General features: G+C 53.5%; 2 protein-coding genes across 2 annotated transcripts in view; both read left to right on the top strand.

Moving 5' to 3' along the window:
• Positions 1 to 1,891: 1,891 nt before the first annotated feature.
• ZMYND19 (zinc finger MYND-type containing 19) lies at positions 1,892 to 12,426 on the top strand. Its single transcript, XM_084272483.1, has 6 exons — positions 1,892 to 2,019; positions 2,275 to 2,334; positions 3,507 to 3,613; positions 9,053 to 9,193; positions 10,095 to 10,275; positions 11,542 to 12,426. Exons 1-6 carry the CDS (start codon positions 1,969 to 1,971, stop codon positions 11,683 to 11,685), a joined length of 684 nt encoding a protein of 227 aa, XP_084128609.1. The 5' UTR covers positions 1,892 to 1,968; the 3' UTR covers positions 11,686 to 12,426.
• A 4,425-nt stretch (positions 12,427 to 16,851) lies between these two features.
• The window catches only part of PNPLA7 (patatin like domain 7, lysophospholipase), a gene marked incomplete at its 5' end in the record, with an annotated part of 140,736 nt that continues 137,271 nt past the window's right edge, over positions 16,852 to 20,316 (top strand). The window contains 5 exons of the mRNA XM_084272739.1: positions 16,852 to 16,989; positions 17,384 to 17,520; positions 17,922 to 18,009; positions 18,731 to 18,825; positions 20,119 to 20,285. Of these exons, the coding sequence (XP_084128865.1) occupies positions 16,852 to 16,989; positions 17,384 to 17,520; positions 17,922 to 18,009; positions 18,731 to 18,825; positions 20,119 to 20,285 (625 nt within the window). The remainder of the gene's footprint in view (positions 16,990 to 17,383; positions 17,521 to 17,921; positions 18,010 to 18,730; positions 18,826 to 20,118; positions 20,286 to 20,316) is intronic.

Here is a 20,316-nt window from a genome sequence, read left to right as displayed (position 1 = left end):
GCAGGAAGCTGGCCTGGCTGGGTCCCTTTCAGCTGAAGTTATGTGGCAATTCCCCACCAAAACAGCACGGCTGCTCATGCTGCCTGAAGCAGGACAGCCTGGCAGAGACTCCAGCTCCCCTTTCTACAGCAGTTTTCTTTTTCTAAAGTGTTCATTGCCCCTGCTGTAAAAGATGCCCCCCCCCCCCCCATCTTTGGTGTGAACCCCCAGGGTCTGGGGAGCTGTGAGCCTTGTGTGCCTGGGCTGCCTGCTGTCCTGGCTCACACACACCCCAGGGGGTTCCCCCACTGGAGAATAATTGGAAAAAGTATTTCTTTTACATAAGGAATGTTCTCCTGTACCCTTTCCCATGTCACCTTAGGGCCTGGGCTCTGGCAGAAGTGATGCTGTGCCTGGAAGCAGGGTACTGTCCTGCCAGAAATCCCTTTTTCCCAAGCCAGGCTTCCTAAAAAGAAGCGAAGGGCTTAATGGATAGTAACAACCTCCATTAGCTTCACATTTGAAATCCATCTTCCTGGTAACTCTGTCTGTGCCTGGGCTCCTTCCTGCTGCCCTGACCTGCACCTTGGGGGGGAAAGGGATGGTGAGAGGTGCTGAGCCTGTCCCAGGAGACCTTAGATCCAGCGGTGTAGGGGCTTTGTGGGCTCTGAGCATGCTGGAGGGAAAGGATGCCATCCAGAGGGACCTTGCAGGCTGGAGAGATGGGCTGCGTGAACTGGTCCTGCAGGTGGGTCAGCACAACAGAATGTGTGAGGTAGGAAGGGACCTTCAAATGCCATCTAGTCCCACCCTGCAGGGAGCAGGGACATCTTCACTAGAGCAGGTCGCTCAGAGCCCCGAGCCTGACCTGGAATGTCTCCAGGGATGTCTCTCACTGGGCAACCTGGGCCAGTGTCTCACCACCCTCAGAGGGAAGAACTTTATCCTAGTTTAGACCATCCCCCCTCATCCCATCACTCCATGCCTTCGGGCACAGTTCTTCCCCAGCTTCCTACAGGCACCTTCCAGGGGCTGGAAGGGGCTTTAAGGTCCCCCCCAGCCTTCTCTTCTCCAGGCTGAACCAGCCCAACTCCCAGCCTGGCTTCACAGGAGAGGGGCTCCAGCCCTGGGATCATTTTTGTGGCCTCCCCTGGACACACTCCAACAGGTTCATGTCCTCCTGGTGCTGAGGGCTCCAGAGCTGGACACAGCACTGCAGGGGGGGGGGTCTCCCCAAAGCAGAGCCGAGGGGCAGCGTCCCCTCTCTCGACCTGCTGCCCGGGCAGCCTCCGGCCGCCCCCGTTAGGCCGGGCTCGGTGAGGGAAACCCCGCCGAGCCCCGTCACGGGCTGACGCAGCGCTGAGGCTGCTCAGCGGCGGGGCGCGGGCTGGGACCCTGCGGCCCCGCCGGGATGGACGCGCCGGCCCCGTCCGGCCACAGCGGCCCTGGGCTCGCAGCGCGGGTACCGAGCAGCGCCCGCCCGGGGGAGGGGAGAAGGAGGAGGCGGCCGGGGATGCGGGGAGGGGGCGGGGGGGACGTAGCGCGCTGCCCGGGGCGGCCCCTTTAAGCCCAGCCCACCCCCCCCCCCCTTTCGCGCTCGCCAGTGTCGGCGGCACAAAGCTTCCCGCGAACGTGACGTCACCGCTCGCGCCTCCCTCTCCCGCCCGGAGCCCGCGCCCGCGCGCGGCGGCCCCTATCCCCACGTGACCGTGCGCCGCGCCGCCCCTCCTCGATTGGCCGGCCCGGCGGCCGTAGTAAGAGCGACGCGGCCGGCGGCGCCGGGCACTATTGGCTGTGTGGTGGCGGGTGGGAGGTGGCGCGGTGCCCCGCCCCCCCTCCTCCGGCTCGCCCCCTCCCTCCTTCCCTCCCCGTGTGTGCGCGAGGCGGCGGCGCGTGGCAGCGGCGGCGGCTCCCGCTCGCGGGCTCCGAGGGGCGAGCGCGCGCGCGGCGGCGGCGGCGGCCCCCGCCCGGCCCCGGCCCGGCCCCGCCATGACCGACTTCAAGCTGGGCATCGTGCGGCTCGGCCGGGTGGCCGGCAAGGTGAGCGCGCCGCGGCCGAGGCCTGAGGGCGCCGGGGGCGCGGCCGGGCGCTGCGGGCCGGGCTCGGCCGCACCGGGCGGGGTGGAGCGGAGCGGCGGGGGACGGCGAGGCGGGGGGGGGGGGGGGGGATACCGGCGTCCGGTCGTAGGGAGCGGAAGGCGCGGGCGGCCCCGGTGCCGCGGGGAGGGCAGGGAAGGGAAGGGAGGAGGGCGGGCCGGGCCGGGCGCGCTGAACGGCGGCCGCGGTGTGTTTCAGACCAAGTACACGCTGATCGACGAGCAGGACATCCCGCTGGTGGAGAGCTACTCCTTCGAGGTGAGTCCCCCGGCCCCCCGGGCCGCTTCCCGCCGGCCCGGCCCGCCCCGCCGCCGCTCCGCCCTCACCCGCCGCGCCGAGGGGGCCCCTCGGGTCAGCCCCGCGAACGGGTCCCGGCCCCCGCGGGCGCCTTTAGCCGCCGGGTGCTTTGCGGAGGGGTGGGCGGGCGGCGTTCCGGGGCGGGGGTGGCAGCGGCGATCCGGTGCTGAGGCGTTCTGAGGGCTTCGCTCGGCCCTGCGCGGCCGGCAGCGCTCGGCCCCGCGGGGAAGGAGTTCCCGGGGACGGGAATGCCGGCGGGAGCGCTTCCCAGCGGGGGGGCAGCGAGCCCCGGGGGGTGTTTGGAGCAAGATTTAGGCCACCCCGAGTTAGTTGGCTAAATAGTTTCTGGGGGTCGCTGCCCCGTGCCTGGCGTCGGAGGGTTTCGCTCCCCACAGGCTTAGGTGAGAACAGCTCCTCCCGCTGTAGCTGCCCTGGGGCCGGCAGAGGGGTTTCTTTGGCTCCTCTGGAAGCAGAGGGCAGGTGGGTCCCACCCAGGCTCCCAGAGGGGAAGGATTTGTAACGATAGAGCCTGAAGTGGAGGATTTTCTGGAGGAGGGATCGTCTCTCAGAGCCCGTAGTGCTGCCGGGACGTTGGGGGTGCTGTGAGCTGCCTGCATCCTTCCCTGTGGCAGCTCACTGGCAGCGTGTCCCATTCCAGCACCCACTGTGAATACACCTGGGATCTGTGCAGGCCGTAAGCATTAGTGCCAGCACAGAGTTAGGGAGTGCAGAGGGCAGCACCCCTCCTTTCACCAGCAGCCCCTCGTTAGTTTGGGGTAAGGCGACACTGCAGACAAAGCCTTGGTGCCCGGCTGATGGCCACAGAGCAAAACACACCAGAGCAGCGACTGGATCCTGGGCCCTCCAGGCTCACAACTGGATTGTCGCTGTTCTTTGTCCAGGCAGGGCTCCTGCTGTGCACAGCCGCCTTTCTTCCCCTTCCATCCTCATAACTGACAATAGCAGAGCTGGTCGCTTCCCCTCAGAGGTTTGAACCAACTCAAATTCCATGAAGGTCAAGAGGCCTGTGGGACGCAGGAGTGGCAGACGCTGGGCCCTTCCCATGTGGTGGTGGGACGTTGCGCTCTGCGACGCGGCGCTGGGTCTCCTCACAGCCTTCCCCTTGTCTCTAGGCTCGCATGGAGGTCGATGCTGACGGGAACGGTGCTAAAATATTTGCTTATGCCTTTGACAAGAACCGTGGCAGGGGATCCGGCCGCCTCCTGCACGAGCTGCTTTGGTAGGTATGGTAAGGAGAGCTGAGGGCTCACTGAGGTGGAGTTCACTGCCAGCAGCTTGTATGGGGTTGGGGTTTTTGTTGTTATTTCTCTGCTTGTGGTATTTTAAGCCTTCTCAGGAGGCTTACAGCTACGCTCAGTTGGAAACCCAGTGCAGAGGGTGCCTGTTAGATCTTACTATGGCTTGGTCTTACTCTGAGCCTTCAAACAGCTGAGTCTGTAAAATCCTTGTTCCAGGGGGAAGCTCTGATGGTGAGTATTGATGTAGCAGAGACTCTGCATCTGAGAGATGCTCCTAAAACTCCTGGGGGTGGGGGAGCAGGGGTCTGGCTCCATTTAATGGGTGAAGACCAACCTTCTGAGTGGAGCTTTTTGTCCAGTGACAAGTTGGGTACCTCTTGCTGGCAGCAGTGGGAATTAGCAGAGCACTGGAGAGTGAGACAGACCCTCTGATAACTTTAAACTTTGGGTTTTTTCTTTGGCCTTCTGGAAGGCTGCCTTGGGTGCTGCTGCTGGTGCTTCGTATCAGCTGCTACATCTCACCTTCCACGTTGTAGGAATGATTGCTGCTACCCTTTGTAGCTGCCAGTGTAGCTTCAGAGGCCAGCTTACTCAGCTGTGAGGGATGAGCTCACATGGGGAGCTAATACTCTGCTCTTTCTAGATACGATCATGGCTTTGTAGAAGAGACATGCCATGCTGAAGAGAGCTGTTACTTCTTTTAAAAGCCTTTTGGTTTTAGATATTCAGCAAGTTTTCTATCCAGTACAGTAAACTATACTCTGACATTGCAGTGCTCAGGACAGCGCTGTGCTTTGTTGTTCCAGCTTACTCTTTCTTTCCCCAAACTAGTCTCTGTACAAAAGGAGGGAGACAGGAAGAACAGCAGAGACCATTGTTATTACTATAATAGTTTACAATCTGCCCATGAAATACAGATTTTTAACTGACATTTAATCTTGCTGCACATACAACATTGGTGAGAATTATTCTGAAGTTGGTTACAGTGTGTGGGGTAAATCACTGCCAGGCACTGCCAGCTGTGACCCCCCTGCAGTGAGAACTGCTGTTGGTCAGCAGCCCTGAAGAGCACCTTAAAATTACTCCAGCTGATGTGTTGCAGGCTGTGTGGGTGACGACTGTCCAGCTATTGGCTTCTTACAGGGGTCAGTTGTTGAGTCTTCTGGTTTGTTGTATTTAAATGAGGAAATAATTCTAACATATGCAGTTAAGTAATTCCAGTTGTGTCACTCCAGCATCCACTGGTGGTTAAAGAATCGGAGACTGTGTGTGCTGGAGATTGTTGACAGTCAGAAAGGTGGGAGGATGGTGTCAGGCCAGCGGTCCTGCAGTCTTCAGGTTGTGAAGTCAAATGATTTGACTAGAAAATGTGAACTGCTTCAGCTGTTTCTGTAAATTCAGGTTGGGTCACAGAACGTTATGGGGTGGCAGGGACCTCTGGAGATCCTCCAGAGCAGGATCCCCTCAAGTAGGTCCCACAGGAACGCATCCAGGTGGGGTTTGAATGTCTCCAGAGAAGGAGACTCCCAGCCTTACCTTCACATGGAACCTCCTCTGCTCCAGCTCTCCCCCGCTGCCCCTTGTCCTGCCCCTTGGAGGGCGCAGGTTTCGCTGTGACCATAGAATCCCAGAATCCCAGGGGTTGGAAGGGCCCTGGAGAGCTCCTGGGGTCCAACCCCCCTGCCAAAGCAGCTCCCCAGCTCATATTGCACAGGGTGGTGTCCAGATGGGGCTGGAATCTCTCCAGAGATGGAGACTCCACACCCCCTGGGCAGCCTGTCCCAGTGACCTTTCACTGCGCGCGGGTCGGTGTGACGCAGCCTCCTCGTGCCTTGGAGAGCTGCGAGGCTGCTGGTGCCGTGTGGTTCATGCCCTCCTGAGCAGAGCAACAGCTCAGCTCGCTGCCCAGCGCCAGGCACTGTGTGGGAACGACCCAGAGGTGTCCCTTCAGCACAGGGCTTTGTGAGGAGGAGTGATGCTGGAGGGTTTGGAGCCTCTGAAAGGCAGGAGGAATGGGCAGTAGCAGTTGTAACTCACTCAGGTGCCAGCCATGCTTCTTGGGTAAACTGATTCAACTGCTGCAGGTATTGGGGTGGGATTTAACTGTTCTCCTGGAAACATGCCCCAAAAAATTGTCTCACACTGAAAAAACTAACCTGATATCCTGTGCCTGTGGTTGAAGGAGTGCGTAGGCATGTGCTGGATGCTACTGCAGGTAAAGCTGCTTTCAAAAGAAATCTTTTTTAAAAAATCATAGTTATGGGAACAGAGATGCTTAACGCAGCCCTAAGAATAGGGAGCTGGTAGCTACCAAAGGGGCAGCAGTGACAGGGACCTTCTCCCCTCTCCTGCAGACCCCTGCCATGTGTGGCCTGTGGGTCTGGATGGGAACTGCTACCTGAAAAATACCCGTTTGCTCCAAGTGTTGTTTGAGGAGGAGCTTCCTGCACCCCCTCTGGTGCTGGTTGTGTCTCCAGGAGGGACTGTTGGCTCCTCCATGGCAGGATGTGGATGTCTCTGCGTGGGGACTCCTGGGGTAAGTCTGTCGTCTTCTCGCCCTGTTCCCTGTATAGAATCCCAGCCTGCTGTGTTTTGGCTGTTCCCTGAGGAACAGCAGCATGAGATTAGTCATAAGTATCACTAAGTGTGTGCTCAGGAAGGCATCTAGGCCCTGACTGCTTGTTGCTTTCAGAGCACTCAGCACCGTGCTGCTTGCAGCCTGCTCGGTTACGGCTCCTGTTGACCGTAGCTGAGCTGTTGCTGTCCTTGGCACTCCTTATTGCAGGCCTCCCTTCTCGAGTTGGCTGCTGATGTACAGCAGGAGCAGCGTCCAGTTGATGCTCTGAAAGGTTCTGGTGACGTGTTTAGCCTGGCATCTTGTAGGAGCTCATGTGTGGCAGGGGAAGGCTGAAGCTGCGGCTCTGCAGGAGAGCTGGCTGGGTTTGCTGAGGCTGTTTCTTCTCTGTCCCCTTCTGCAAGGAGAAGGCAAGTTCTTCAAGAGCTCGTCCTTCACTGCACCGTTCTGATTTAACTCTGGAGATGGTCCATGCCACGTGCTTTGGAAGTGTAGACCCAGGGAAAAGGAGTAGTACATGTCTGTGCATCCAAAGGGTGCTTTATTATGTATGGAGAAAAGGGAGCATCCCAAATCTGGTAGAGCTGATTCTGGCACCTCAGCCAAGGGGTAACATGTACCTGTGACCAGCAGGACCTGATTTCCACCTGTACTTGAAGTAGGAAAGCTGCCAGCAGCACAGAGGGATGTGGGTTTATACGTAGTGGGCTCCCTGTGCCAGTAAATCTTCAGTATTTGCTTATGGAGGGTGGTGGGCACAGGCTGTGTAGGAGCAGTGGTAGGCATCTGCTGCTCTGCTCCAGCTTCCCGGTGTCACAAACAGTCTCTTGCAATCCCCTCTCCTTCCCCAACTCTGATCTCTCACACTCTCATTGTTTAATCCATTTAAAAATATTGCAGCTTGGTCTCAGGCTCCCCTGATCCTTTCCCCCCACACAGTTGGTTCTTGCTCTGAGCTTCTGTCTCCTCACCGATTCCTCATTCATATCAATCCCATCTCTCTCATTGGCACTCTGTCCTAGTCTCGGTGCAAGAGCCTTAACTCCTTCCCTGTCTCCATACCTGGCTGGTGCTCACCTTCATCTCTTTGGGTCCATGTACCCTCTGGGCCTGCGCTTGCTGCCCTCAGGATTCCCAGTTTCCATTGCCAGAGTCTCCAGTAGCCTTTGACAACTCCAAAGTAGCTTTTCCTGCTTTAGGGTGTTTCAGCAGACCCCTTTCCATGGTCTGTTTGCTTTTGGGTAGTGGTTGGGTTTATTCCCCCCCGCCAAATGAGGTTTTTTACTCCCTTTCACCTTCCAAGGGACAGGCAGCTGCTCCCTTCTCGTGCAGGGCAGCTGCCATGGGAGCAGCCGCTGTGCCTCTGGGCAGGGGCTGCGTGGGGGCCATGTGTAGCCTCTCCAAGGGACTCTTACTCACTAAATCCCAGGAAGTTTGGGGGCATGTGAGGATTGCACGTGGGTTTCTTCCCCTCCCCTCCAAGGTACCTAATTTATCCCTGTCTGGATGGGTTTTGACAAAGAAAACCAAAGACAGCACCTTTTGCTGTCAGTACGTTGGGAGGAGGGTCCCTGTTCTGCCTACGATGGTAGAGCTTTCTGAGGGTGACGGAGCAGTGGAATAGGCTGCCCAGGGAGGTGGTTGAGTCTCCTTCTCTGGAGATATTCAAGTCTCGTCTGGATGCCTGTCTGTGTAATATGAGATAGGGAGCCTGCTTTGGCAGGGGGGTTGGACCCGATGATCTCTTGAGGTCCCTTCCAACCCCTAAGATTCTGTGATTCTGTGAAAAGGGGGAACATGTTTGACTTGGGCAAATCATCTCTCCAAAACTGGGTGAGCTTGAACTGAAATACTGAGTCAATGCTGAGCTGGATGCAGCATGCAAACTAAACGTGGGAAAGGTGTAAGTAGCTGTTGGGAATGGTCTCCTAGGAGGAGATGCTGGGGAGCCCTCAGACAGGTCTCTGGTTTACCTTGTCCTTCTTGACACTGCTGTGAAATCAGTCACAGCTTTGCAAACACACTCAGGGGTGGCTTCTGTCCAAGCCTTACACTTCAGATGGGATGTGGGGGATTCCCACAAGACTTATGGAAACTCATCCAGGCGCTTGTCAGTGACCTTGATACCTCATGAAATAGAGAAAGGAGAGATGAAAAGAAGGTGGAATGGGAAATGGAAGCTGTTAGAAGGTGATAGGGAAGGACTGAAATGGGCTTTGATGTGCAGCCATCCTCCTTGCCAATATCCTGCTTTGGTTTTGAGCAGGTTTTATAGCTGTCTCCTGGTCAGCTGTGGAGTCATTGCATTGCAGGCTTTCTGTGTGTTACACACAATTAAGTCTCAAAACCATTTGCATACTTGGTGAAACCTCTGTCCTGCTGCTTGTTAGGAAGCATTTCTTCATAAATAACAAGCTCTGTGGCTCCACACTTGCTAAAGGTGTTGGACAGAATTTCCTATTAAAGTAATAAACCAGCACTGGCAGCTTTTGAGTCTGCTCTGTGGAACACAGTAATTAATAATGGGTGCTCTTGCAGTAACTGTTGTAGTAGCAGGCTCTAGAACTTTGCAATATACTTGCAATTAAAATGCACCATCATTGTCTTTCAATTCAACTCATTTCTAATGGAAATGACCTCCTGGAACAAGGCTCTTTCTCCTGGGAATCCATGTATCTGAAGCCACTGTGCTCTGCTGGCAACTCAGGTTCTACTGTGACTGTTCTGGTGATGCCCAACAGGAGGCTGGAAGGCAGGAGATCTTTGGAATGAGAAGGATTCTTTGCTGTTTAGCTATGGAGTCTTGTTCATTTGCTGACCTTCGTGTTGGTTTTGTCTCCTCCAGGGAGAGGCACCGGGGAGGGATCGCTCCTGGGTTTCAGGTGGTGCATCTGAATTCAGTGACAGTGGACAACCGCCTGGACAATCTGCGCCTGGTTCCTTGGGGTTGGAAACCCAAAGCTGAAGAAATCTCTAGTAAACAAAGGTATGGCCCTCTGTGGCAGGGGGTTGCCATGGAAAGACTTGAAAATACATTAAGTCGTTGTGTCTCCTTCCTTTAGCCATTTCCCTCTGGGCAGAGCCTTTTTGCTTTGACCTGTGGTACTTACACATCACTGTATCTTGGCTTCCTCACCTGGGGAGCAGAGTTAATGCTCACTGTTCATCACAGCTAGGAAGGGACTGTCAAACCCCATGGTTCTATGTGGGGGTCCCATGGTGCCAGGTGTTGTCACTGCAGTAAGACAGGAAGCCTGTGTTCCCTTCTGCTCGAGTGATGACATCTGGGCAGGCTGAACACAGCCTGCAGATCTTACTTGTAACCATGTATTTGGGTTGAAAACAAAAGGTGTTCCTCCACCAGCCTCTGTCACCTTGCACTCAGGCTGGGGGAGCTTCCTATGTGCTGTGTGGCACTAACATGACTCTGGGCATGTCAGACTATTGATGGTAGGATGAATTTGCTTGATTTGTGGTGTAATGCAGGTGTGTGTATTTTTGTTGAGACCTCCATAGGCTTAATGCCATTGCCAGACACTTTTCCTGCAGCACCCCTGGGACAGGGATGTTCAGAGCTTGTTAAGCTGATTTCTGAGGAGATGCAGAGAGCAGCTGAAGCTATCCCAGCGTGTTCTGGGGGGTTCAAGAACAAGAAGCAGATTTTGAGCCATTTACACAGAAATCATTTTGCTTGATGTAAATGTTTCTTGATAAATACTTGAACTTTCTTTGCCTTTAGGCTAAAACAACACTAAATAGTTCCTACATTGGAGGAGTATGTGTAGTCTGAGGCTTAATGAGCTAAATACAGAATTGCCAATCCGTTTTCCTGTATGGTTATTATGAATTTATAGACTGAACTTTTACCTGTGTTTTTTTTTTTACAGGGAACAAAGTCTGTACTGGCTGGCAATCCAGCAGCTCCCTACAGACCCCATCGAGGAGCAGTTCCCGGTGCTGAATGTAACGCGGTATTACAACGCTAACGGAGACGTTGTGGAGGAGGAGGAGAACTCCTGCACCTACTACGAATGTCACTACCCCCCGTGCACAATGATTGAGAAACAGGTGTGTGCAGCAGAGCTGACAGGAAGCATGTGGGATGGCTCAGGCTACCCTAATCCAGGGGTTTGGCCCTCAAAATGTAAAGCTTTACATGTCCTGTCCAGCTGCTGAAAGCAGTGATTCTTTTACACTCAGGTTGTCTTTGGTGTGAATCTTCAGACCCTACAGTGATCTTCAATTTGAGAGAATGTGGGATGATAAATGGTCTTACTGGGAGGAGTGTAGTTTCTGCTGAGGGTATGAAAAGGCAGGTGGAACATTGCTCTGGGGACCCCGGACTGGGAACAGTGAGCAGCTGCCTGAGACAGGAGGAGAGTGTGTTGTAAGAGGTTTTGGGTGGTAGTGGAATCAAAAATAACATGCCTGACCTTTCATGAGAACAAGGTGGATTGGAGTGGCCTTTGTTCAGAGGAGACCCAAGAGCAAAGCTGGTCTGTCTCTCTGCTGAGGGAAGGTGAAATGAAGCAATGTGTGTAGTCTTGATTGAGGCTGGCAGAGCATGAGCTGTCCAAGGGCTGTCCCTCTGTCAGGCTGATGTCCGTAACCATGCACGAGAAGGGCTTTTCTTGTGGTGGTCAATGCTGAGTAGGCAAAAATCACTGTGTTCCACCTTCCTACCTGCCAAACTCTGGGTTATCCAGGAAGCTTCCAGGGCTGAGCTTGTGCAGCACTCCTAATCATTCCTGAATTCAAGGTGTTTGCAGTGGTAAACAGGACTGAAGTTAGCAGAGCAGCAGCAGCGTGAGGATAAACTTGAAGTGCCTCAACACTCTGTCTGCTGAGCCCATAATGTATTTCTCCAACAGCATCTGCAAAATCAAGCTGTGTGGTTGCTTCAAAGCCTGTTGCTGCTCTGACATTCCTGGTGGGATGTTTGTAGTCATAGGTTGTAGAGAGGTGGGTGATGGTCTCTTCAGCCAGGTGATAGGACAAAGGGAAGTGGCCTCAAGCTGTCCCAGGGCAGGGTCAGAGCAGATGTGAGGGGAAAAAATTTTTACTGAAAGGGTTGTCAGGGCCTGGAACAGGCTGCCCAGGGAGGGGGTTGAGTCATCTTCCCTGGATGTGTTTAAAAGAAGGGTAGATGAGGTGCTCAGGGATCTGGTTTAGCTTAGGATGGGATTGGTTGGACTGGATGATCTTCAAAGGTCTTTTCCAACCTTGCGATTCCGTGATGGGTGCAAAAGGCACGGTGACAGGCTTGCTTGGGGAGCTCCTCAGCACCCAGTGGGCTCTCTAACACTCTCTAACACTCTCCTGTGTTCTTCCCAGCTACGTGAATTCAACATTTGTGGCCGCTGCCAGGTAGCAAGGTACTGTGGGTCCCAATGCCAGCAGAAAGACTGGCCTGCTCACAAGAAACACTGTCGGGAGAAGAAACGGACCTTCCAGCAAGAGCTCGGACCAGAACGATGACCGGGTGGCACAGGCCTCTTAGCAGCAGGATTCCTTCTCAAAGGCATTGGACTCTTGCTTTTGCACAGTAATGACAGACTGCTTATTGAAGCCAGAGGCACTGAAGAAGAAAAAAAACCCTGTGATGCTTGAGCAGAATGGCTGACTGGACTAAGCCAGCTCTGACTGGTGCTGTGGAAAGGGATTGGGTCTACCCCTTCCAGTATTATATTCTCAAGCAAAAAGACTACTGTGGAGGCTCCGGGGCAGGAAGCTTCTCATTATTTATATGTTAATACGTTTGTAAACTCATGTACAGTTTTTGTTAGAAACTCTTGATAGGACTCATTAACTGTATGTTCAGATGAGAACATGTTGTTGGCCTAAAACTTTTAAAAAGAAAAAAAAAAAAAAGAAAAAAAAAAGGAAAGAAAAAAAAAAGTCCTGTAGTGTGAAAGCTTTTCCTGCCATGTGGCTCAAAGTACCTGTGGCTGTGCCAAGGCCCAAGACAGGCACCAACATCAGCACTTACTCTGGAGAACTCTGCATGGAAGTGGTATTTAAAAAAAAAAAAACAAACAAAAAAGGCAAAGTAAAGGTTGGAATGAATCGTTGTCTGCTCTCTAGCTTTGTCCTGTTCCAGCTGCTTTCGGAGCACAGTCATGCTGGGACCTTGGAAATACCTGCTGGGAGGAACCAGAGCATCAGGAACTGGAGCAGAGCGTGGGGAATTGCCTGGGATCTGTGTGTACAGGCAAGCTGTGGTGGGGCTGCCTTCAGAAGGGCTGCTGGGGAGCCTTGTGTAGGCAGGCAGTGTTTTTAGGAAGCTGAATTTCCTCTCTTCTTCCAAACCCCATGTGCATACAGGGGCTGTAGGGAAGCTCATCCCTGTGTGGATGTGTTTGCCCATGTGGCTTCCCCATAAGCGCAGCAAATGTGATTAGGGTGTGCAGATATGTTTAAAAGATCTAATATTTAGTATTTTGAGTTACTTACTAATTTTTAAAGAGATGCCATCAAGCCAAGAATTATTTTGGGGTTTTTTTCAATGTAGCAATGAGTAAAGTAATATGGGAGAGGATTTGGCTTGCCAAGCACACCCCTGTTCCTTTCAAACGCTGTCATGTTTAATCTGAGAGGTTTTTTTCTCTTTGTTTTTTTGCCTTAGAAACACAAGGAGTATCACCTGTGTTCCCTGAAGAGCTAAATGGATAATTTAGTGGCAGGTGTTAGTCTTACTTCACAGTAGAAGAATGTGAGCTGCTGAATGCTTGATGCAGTGCTCAGTGAAATGGGTATTTTTTAAGACTTTAATTTTTCCATCAGGATTCACTTTGCCATGTCACGTTGTCTTGCTTGGATTCAATCTGTTAGGAAAACTGCTGTGGACTTCTGATACTGTGTTATGTTTCTAGTATCAGCTCAGGAAGTTCTTCGTTACTGGTATTTGGGTGGGCTTTTGTAGTTTGGCTTGAAGCATCTCAGGGAGATAACAAGACCTTCTGAAGGTTCCTGCTGGGAGCTCACTTGGTAGGCACAGTGTGGAGTTGCAGCTCTCAGTTCCAGGTTGTGCTGTAACTCGGGTCCAGGCAGCCTGAAGTGCCCCTCGGGGCGCAGAAGCCAAGTGGGACCTCACCAGGTTTCCCTGCAGTGGGTGGGGAGAGTTCTGCAAGGGAACATTCCCTTGTTTGCTTTCAGGGAACTGTACAGAGTCTGATCGATATAGAATGAGACATGAGGCGTTTTTCCTGTTGAAGGTGATCCACTGATGGGCCAGCAGTAGTGGCATGGGGGTGGTTTTTGCCTCTTCAGGAGGCTGCTGTTAGTAACAGCAGTTTTCCACTGTGTTACCAAAACTCGTGTTTAGCAAACTGAAGTGTGGGCTCAGAGTGTTTAAACACCTCTGCAGCATGGAGCAGGGCCATCTGTGATGGGGCTGCAGTGTGCCATGGGGACAAAGCTGGACTGTGGGTGAGTCCTGATGGGTGGATTCCTCTTGAGGAGGCAGGAGGGGTGAGGCTTGAGCTAAGGGAGTGCAAGGGTAGGGTAGTTGGGTGCTCAGGGCGATCCTGGTCCCAGGGGATAGGGAGGAAGGGTGAAGCAGGGAGGGAAGTTAGGAGTCAGTTGGACTGTGAAACGATTGAAAAGGAGTCACCTGGACATGCTGAGAGGCCTTAGTGACGTGGCACTGGTACTGCCTGTGGTGTGCAGCCTTTGACTCCAGGCTGCCCTTGTGCCACAGGAGGGCTACAAGGATTTTGACTTGGGTCCTGGGCCCGCATCAAGCATGGCTCTGCCTGCACAAGAGGCTTTCTGCATTGGTGTGGGAAGTTGTGTGATCGGTGGTTCTGCCAGAAGGTCTTTGTAAAGTGCAGAGATCTTCCCTAAGGTCGGTCAGGAGGGAACCAGTCACACTCGAACATGGCAGCTCCACTTCATATAGTCTGTGAGGTCCTTAAGAGGATGAAGCTCCTGTAAAGGACCTCCTTTCCCCTGATAAAGAAACCAAGCTGACATGGGTATCTTCATATGGGCAAGTATTTAAAGAGCACAAGGTTAGAGTATGTGGTCCTTCATCTCAGAGCAGGCCTGTGTGGTACTTCACAGGGGCTTCAGCTGATGGAAAGCATCTCTATCTGAGGCCTTTCCTGCAGGGAGGGAAAAACCTACATCTGTGTCTTATTCCTTGGTTCTCTGAAGCATGGAGTGCTTGCTTTGTGATTCACCCGTGGCTTAATGAGTCAGGGGTCCTAGACAGGAACATCTGCTTGGAAGAGGAGCTCCAGAAGGCTTCTGGGGGGAGATGTGCTCATGCTCATTGGGATCAGAGTATCCTGCGCTGCCACAGCCTGTTGCACAGTCGTCTGAGCTGTGATGCCTGTTGAGCTGCTTGAGGATCTGCTGGTTCATGTGGTTTTGGGGGACAGAATTTGGCAGTTGAGGCCAGTGCAGGTCTGTTGGCTTGTGTTTGCCTCTGTCTTTGGGAACACACATGGTTATCTTGTGCAGATGAGGGACATGTCTGGGCCAGGCAGGTTCCTGCTGGTGGGTCACTGGTGTAAGCCAGTTCCAGGACCCCCTGGGCCCTAACAGGGGTGCACACACCAAGGAAACACCTGGGGGATAATGCTTTCCCCCAGGTAGTCTCCTGCCTCTCAGGGTAGGTATTGCCACTCAGAACTTTCAAGTCAATACAGACTGATACACATCACAGCTGGTTTAAATTAGAGAAAATCTGATAGAACATGTGCAGGGCTCAGGGCTTATTTTGCTGTTTGAGCCTTCAGTGTGTCTATAGCATTGTACTTATAGTTTCCCTTTGTGTTGGTGATTTAATTTTAAATGAAACTGGTGAAGGTAAGAGCAGTAGCTGGAAGACAGATGCTTGCAGGTGGCATGGAGACAGTGTAAGACACCACACGGACCAGGAGCAGATGCCTACCACCCATCACAGCAGAACCAAGAGGGGACAAAAGGAGGTTGGTGTGATTACTGGCATCTCATGCTGCTCTTTAGACAAAATCCTGTATAAACTGAACTTGGGTCCAAATGTAGAAGATGGAAAGAATAAAGTTGGGCAGGTAAAGTGTGAAAAAAAAAACCAAACTCCCAAATAATACGAAGAAAGATGGACTAGAACACTCAAGGTGTAAAACTTAAGTAATTTTGAAAAAGTTGGGAGCAGGGAAGCTGTTGGAGTCAGATGTGATGCACAGTAAGGGGAAGGTCTGGCCTGAAAATCAGGTCCCAGCAGAAAAAGCCCAAGTGAATTGTTTGCATATGTGTTTGCTGTGCAAGAGTGGGGGAGTTCCCACAGGAGTGCTTCCATATGGAGAGCTCGACAGGGAATCTGCTTAAAGCTGAAGTGCTTTGGGAGAGATTAAAGTTCAGAGAAATGAGCAGTGAGAAGTTGCCAGGACCAGACGGTGCTTCCTACGGCCTCTCAGGGATTTCAGGGATGACTAAGCCAAGGTACCAGCTGGGATGCAAACCTCTCCTGCCATACCCATGGCAAGTGTGACAGCTTCTGCAGTGAATTTCAGGGCAGAGGTGACAAGCTGCAGCCAGGTAGACACAGCGCTTGGGCTTAGCACATCAGTGTGGACGGCTGGAGTCGTGCTCCAAAGCTATGGAGTGGTTTTAATGGCATCAACAGGTGGGGGTTAAAGGGGATTAGGCTGACACAGCTTGCTTGAATTTCCAAAAGGTGTTCCACTGTGACTTTGCTCAAGGCACTGTGAGAAGAAAAAGCTGCTGTGGGAAAGGGGTGATGGCACTATGTGGGCAAACAAGTGTTGGAAAGGCAGGAAAGGAGGAGTTGAAGGGGAGGGTTTTGTTGGAGGGATGTCAAGAGTTGGATGCCCAAGTTATTAAAAAGTAATTGGGAAGGTGTAATGAGTTGGGAAGGTAATAACCACTGCTGAGGTTATTACAGGTAATAATGTCATAAAGGCTGAGTGAAGAGTTGCATAAGGATTGTATGAGATGGGCTGGTGGATGAAACTCAATAAAAGTAGCGTTGTGTATGGGAGACAGCAAGAGCTGAGCCTGGCTTCCCTCAGCACTCAGACCCTGGGGCTGAGAAACGCAGCCCTGGCTGGGGGCTCCCAGGCTGAAGGAAGGGCAGGGGAGCAGAGGGAGCCCTGCACCGGGCTGTACGCTGCCTGCGGGCCCTGTTCGGAGCACGGAGCGCTCCCCCTCCACGGCAGAAAGGACTGCGAGAGCGGGCTGAGAGCAGGGAACGGGCTCCCTCCATCGTCTGCACGGCTTCTGCTGCCATCTCGGCTCTGGAGGAGCGGCAGGGAGCTGCGGAAGGGTGGCAGAGGGAGGCTCGCAAGGGAAGACTGATGCTGTTTCCCCTCGAGCGAGCAGCCGGCTGGGTTAACGCCGGGCTGCAGGGTGCTGGCAGAGGCCCGCAGCTGGGAAGAGCTCGGACGAGCCCACGGAAAAGCCCGGCGCTGAGGGGCGAAGCGCAGCAAGACTCGGGGCTGTCCTGCCAGGCCGGGCGGCAGCGGGGCCGGCTCGGCGGTCCGGGCGGCGGCAGCACCGCCGGCGGCCCCGCTGAGCCGCGCCGGGCCCGCCCCGTGCCTGCCCTGACCGGGAAGCAGACGGGCGGCGGTTCCGCTGCGCGGCGTCCCCGGAGCCGCCCCGCCGGAGCCGCCCCGCGCAGCATGAGCCCGCCCTGAGATGGCGGCGCCGTGCCGGACGCGGACGCTGCAGGTGGTGGACACGGAGTTCAGCGCCGACGCGGTGGAGTGGTGCCCGGTGGAGGGTTGGCACAGCATCCTGGCCTGCGGCACCTACCACCTCCGCCCGCCCGCCGCCGTGAGTCCGGGGCTCGCGTCCACCCTCCGGCCGCCTCAGGCCCGGGCCGGGCGGGCGGCTTCCCGCCCTTCGCGGGCCGCCTCAGCTTCCACCGGTCGCCTCAGCGGCGCTTCGGGTGCCCCCCCCCCCCCCCCCCCCCCCCGGCTGCCCCAGCCCTGCTGCCAGCCCCCGCCCTGCCCTGTCCCTCCTGGGGGTTGTTGAGGTGTTGGCAGCGTGCGGGGCCGAGTGGGTCCCGCCGTGAGCAATGAGGGAGCTGCGGCGGCTTTAGCCCCTCAAGGGAGAGACTTGATGACTAGGAGCCCTGTCCTCTGCTCTGCCGGTCCTGGCAAGATCTTGGCTGGGGAGAGGCCTGGGGGAGGAAGAATCACTCTTAGACCTACTCATTTCTTTCCAGACTGACTCCAAAGGCAGCAATGGAGCCTGTGACCGGACTGGGCGCCTCTACCTGTATCACTACAACGAGGAGCAGCCTTACATCCCGCTGACTGAAATCCAGAGGATCGACACTGCTGCCATCCTGGACATCAAATGGTAACGCAGCCCCCCGAGGCTCAGAGCTCCTCGCAGCACGGTCTGTCCCTCCGGGGTCCTGTTTTGTCTGTTGGGATGGTGGCAGCAGTAATATTTACTAACTAAACTCACTCTGGCTTCTTGGATGGAAGTATTCCTTAGTTTGCTCTGGTGGGCAAAGGCTGTGCTCATTTCTGCTCGGTTCTTCAGCTTATTTATGAACAAGTGCTCAGTAACTGTGGATCTCTTGTTTATACCACAGTATATAGAAGATTTCCCCTATATATACACCCCCCTCCGTGCAGGTTTGTGGGAACTCAAGGAACCTTGGATTTTCTTCATGACATTTTTTTTGACGTGTGATTTAGGGTTTTTTTTTAAAGATGGACTTTCAAAACTTGTTTTAATTGTTGATCTTTTAGGTGCCACGTTCCCATCGCAGAACATCCCATGGTTGGCATTGCAAACTCGACAGGAGCTGTGGAATTCTGCCACCTGTCTGGAAGCGAGGTGGGTGGCCCTAACACCTGCTGCTGCTGAACCTGGTTTTAACCTGTACCTGTTACATCTCTGTTTGTGAGTGGTTTGCAGACTTGCAGGACAGCTGTACAGTTTCTGTGACTTCCTCAGTATATGCAGCTTTTTAAACATGTCTTTTGTCTTATGATAAAGTTGCTCATAAATTTCCCAAATTTGTTAATGGGACCAGAGGGACCGGCTGGGCTTGTAGAGTGTGGGAGATGAGGGGCAGGAGAGCAGCAGAAGCAAACCCTGGGAACTGTCACTTTAGAATAAGTACAGGCTAACTGGAAACACAGCCAAAAGTGCAAAGTTGTTGAAAGTAGGGAAGAATTTTGGAGGGGGGGTGCTTTTCAGTTGGTGAGAGAAGAGAGTAACGACATCATCAGCATCACATCAGTCTGTAAGGGACACATAGACTGTAAGGGAATTCAACTTCTGCACTTCATCACTCACTGAGATGAAGCAAAGTTAAAGGGGGATTTGGGGAGGGGGCTGGGAAGCAGGAGGGTGGGATCCTGCGTGTGCATGTTTGCCCTTCAGCTAGTACTAAGCAATTGTACATTGCTGTGGGACAGTTCATCTCTTCAACATCAGACACAAATACGCTCCTCAGTCTCTGGGAGACACCAGCTGTTGGGGTAAGCAGCACAGGTGGTGTTCTGCACCCGCTCCCTTCCCAGCCCTAACCTGTTCCTTTTCTTTCCAGTAGAAGAACAGCTGCATGTTGGAGCCGTGCTTCAGGGTCGATCTCGGGGCGCAGTGCCTGGCCTTGTCCTTAGACTGGTCCACGGGGAGAGAGCAATGGTGAGGATGGGGGGACAAGGGCTGGTGTGGGAGGTCGTGGCGTGTGAAGTTCTGCTTCAGAACTGCTAAGGCTAGTAACGTGTCAAAGCTGAAACAGGGGCTAGTGAGAAATGGCAGGGGGTTGGTTAGGAAGTGGCTCCTTCTCTGGAATGCTCATCCATTTGATTTCAGAAGGGGCATGGCTGCATGAAATAACATGAGTATCTGTACCTTGGAAGAGGTAGGGTGTATGTTTGAGTGGTGCCTTTGGTGGGGGGCTGGAAACTGAGGGGATCGGGCAGTCGTGTGCCTAATGCTGTAGGGCAAATGTTTAGTGGCTTTTCCTAATTAAGCTGTTATTGTGCATGATGTTTAATGAATAAGTAGAATTCCCAGTTCTACTTTGTTCTACCTTACTTTCCTTCTCCCTTTGCCTCTACCCTCCAAGATAAATGATCAATGCCATGATGAAAAGTCCCTTTAGAGCCCGTCACTGTTGTCATTTGAGAGACAAATAACCCCTTCTAGAAGCCAAATGTGCAACCTTCACATCTCTGCAGGAAAGGGGTGACCCTGTATCTCCTACCTGGAAATTTGGGAGGCTTGGTATTGTTTAGTACTGGCTCATGCTATAGAACTGGGAAGAAGCCCTGAGTCACCAGGTAGGTCCTGACAGTTGCAGGTAGCCAAACAGAAGGTACCTAGTTCATGTCAGGGAATGTCAGGAAACCTGTGAGCTGGAAGATGTTTGCCAGTGCTCCAAGAACCTGGTGTCCAGAAACTGCACCTGTCTGTACTGTGCCACAGGAGGAGAGTGGGAAGGGTCAGGATCAGCCAGTGCTTCAGGTGCCCAGTATAGCTGGGAAATAAAACATTTCTAGTTCCTCAGACTCCAGAAGAGGGAAGAGACTCTGGCAGGTCCTTGTCAGTCTGACTTGAAGGAATAAGGATCCCTCTTCACGTGGGATTTGCTTATTGATGTAATATTGAGCCTGTGAGAAGACAAGGTGTGCATCTAGGAGAAAGGCAGATGAAAGGTGGATTTTCTTTCCCTCACAAGAGTGGTTTGCTGTCCCTGGGAGGTCAGGGAATGGGGATCGTCGATGCCAATGGTTTTCAGATGGGATGGGATGGGCTGAAGCCACAAGAACATGTGTTCCTTCCACTGTACTACCAGGTTCTAGCAACAAATCCAACCTACACAGTATGAGGTTATACTATCTGCCTGTTCTTTGGCTGCTGTTTGTTACTCTAACAGCTTCTTAGGACAGAGGTTTCAGTAATTTCTCCTGTGCTCTCTCTGTTCCCCTCCAGTGGGTGTCCTTTGCGAGTGATCAGCAGTGATTCAGAGGGGAAGCTGAATCTTTTCTCCATAGATGAATCTGCTCCTGCTGTGCACGTCCTGAACCAGTGGGAAGCTCACAAATTTGAGGCCTGGATTGCTGCTTTCAATTACTGGGACACCGATATAGTATATTCAGGTCTGCAAGGATTGGGGATCTCATGTGGGGG

This window comes from Gallinula chloropus (assembly GCF_964237585.1).
Source record: "Gallinula chloropus genome assembly, chromosome: 18".
NCBI classification, from domain to species: Eukaryota; Metazoa; Chordata; class Aves; order Gruiformes; family Rallidae; genus Gallinula; species Gallinula chloropus.
This window is presented reverse-complemented; position numbering and strand designations above follow the sequence as displayed.

What these genes read in the sequence shown, in the direction of transcription:
- ZMYND19 (XM_084272483.1), top strand. Translation starts at nt 1,969, where the DNA reads ATGACCGACTTCAAGCTGGGCATCGTGCGGCTCGGCCGGGTGGCCGGC. An exon ending in TCGGCCGGGTGGCCGGCAAG is followed by an intron (nt 2,020 to 2,274) that starts GTGAGCGCGCCG and finishes GGTGTGTTTCAG; the next exon opens with ACCAAGTACACGCTGATCGA. An exon ending in GCACAATGATTGAGAAACAG is followed by an intron (nt 10,276 to 11,541) that starts GTGTGTGCAGCA and finishes TGTTCTTCCCAG; the next exon opens with CTACGTGAATTCAACATTTG.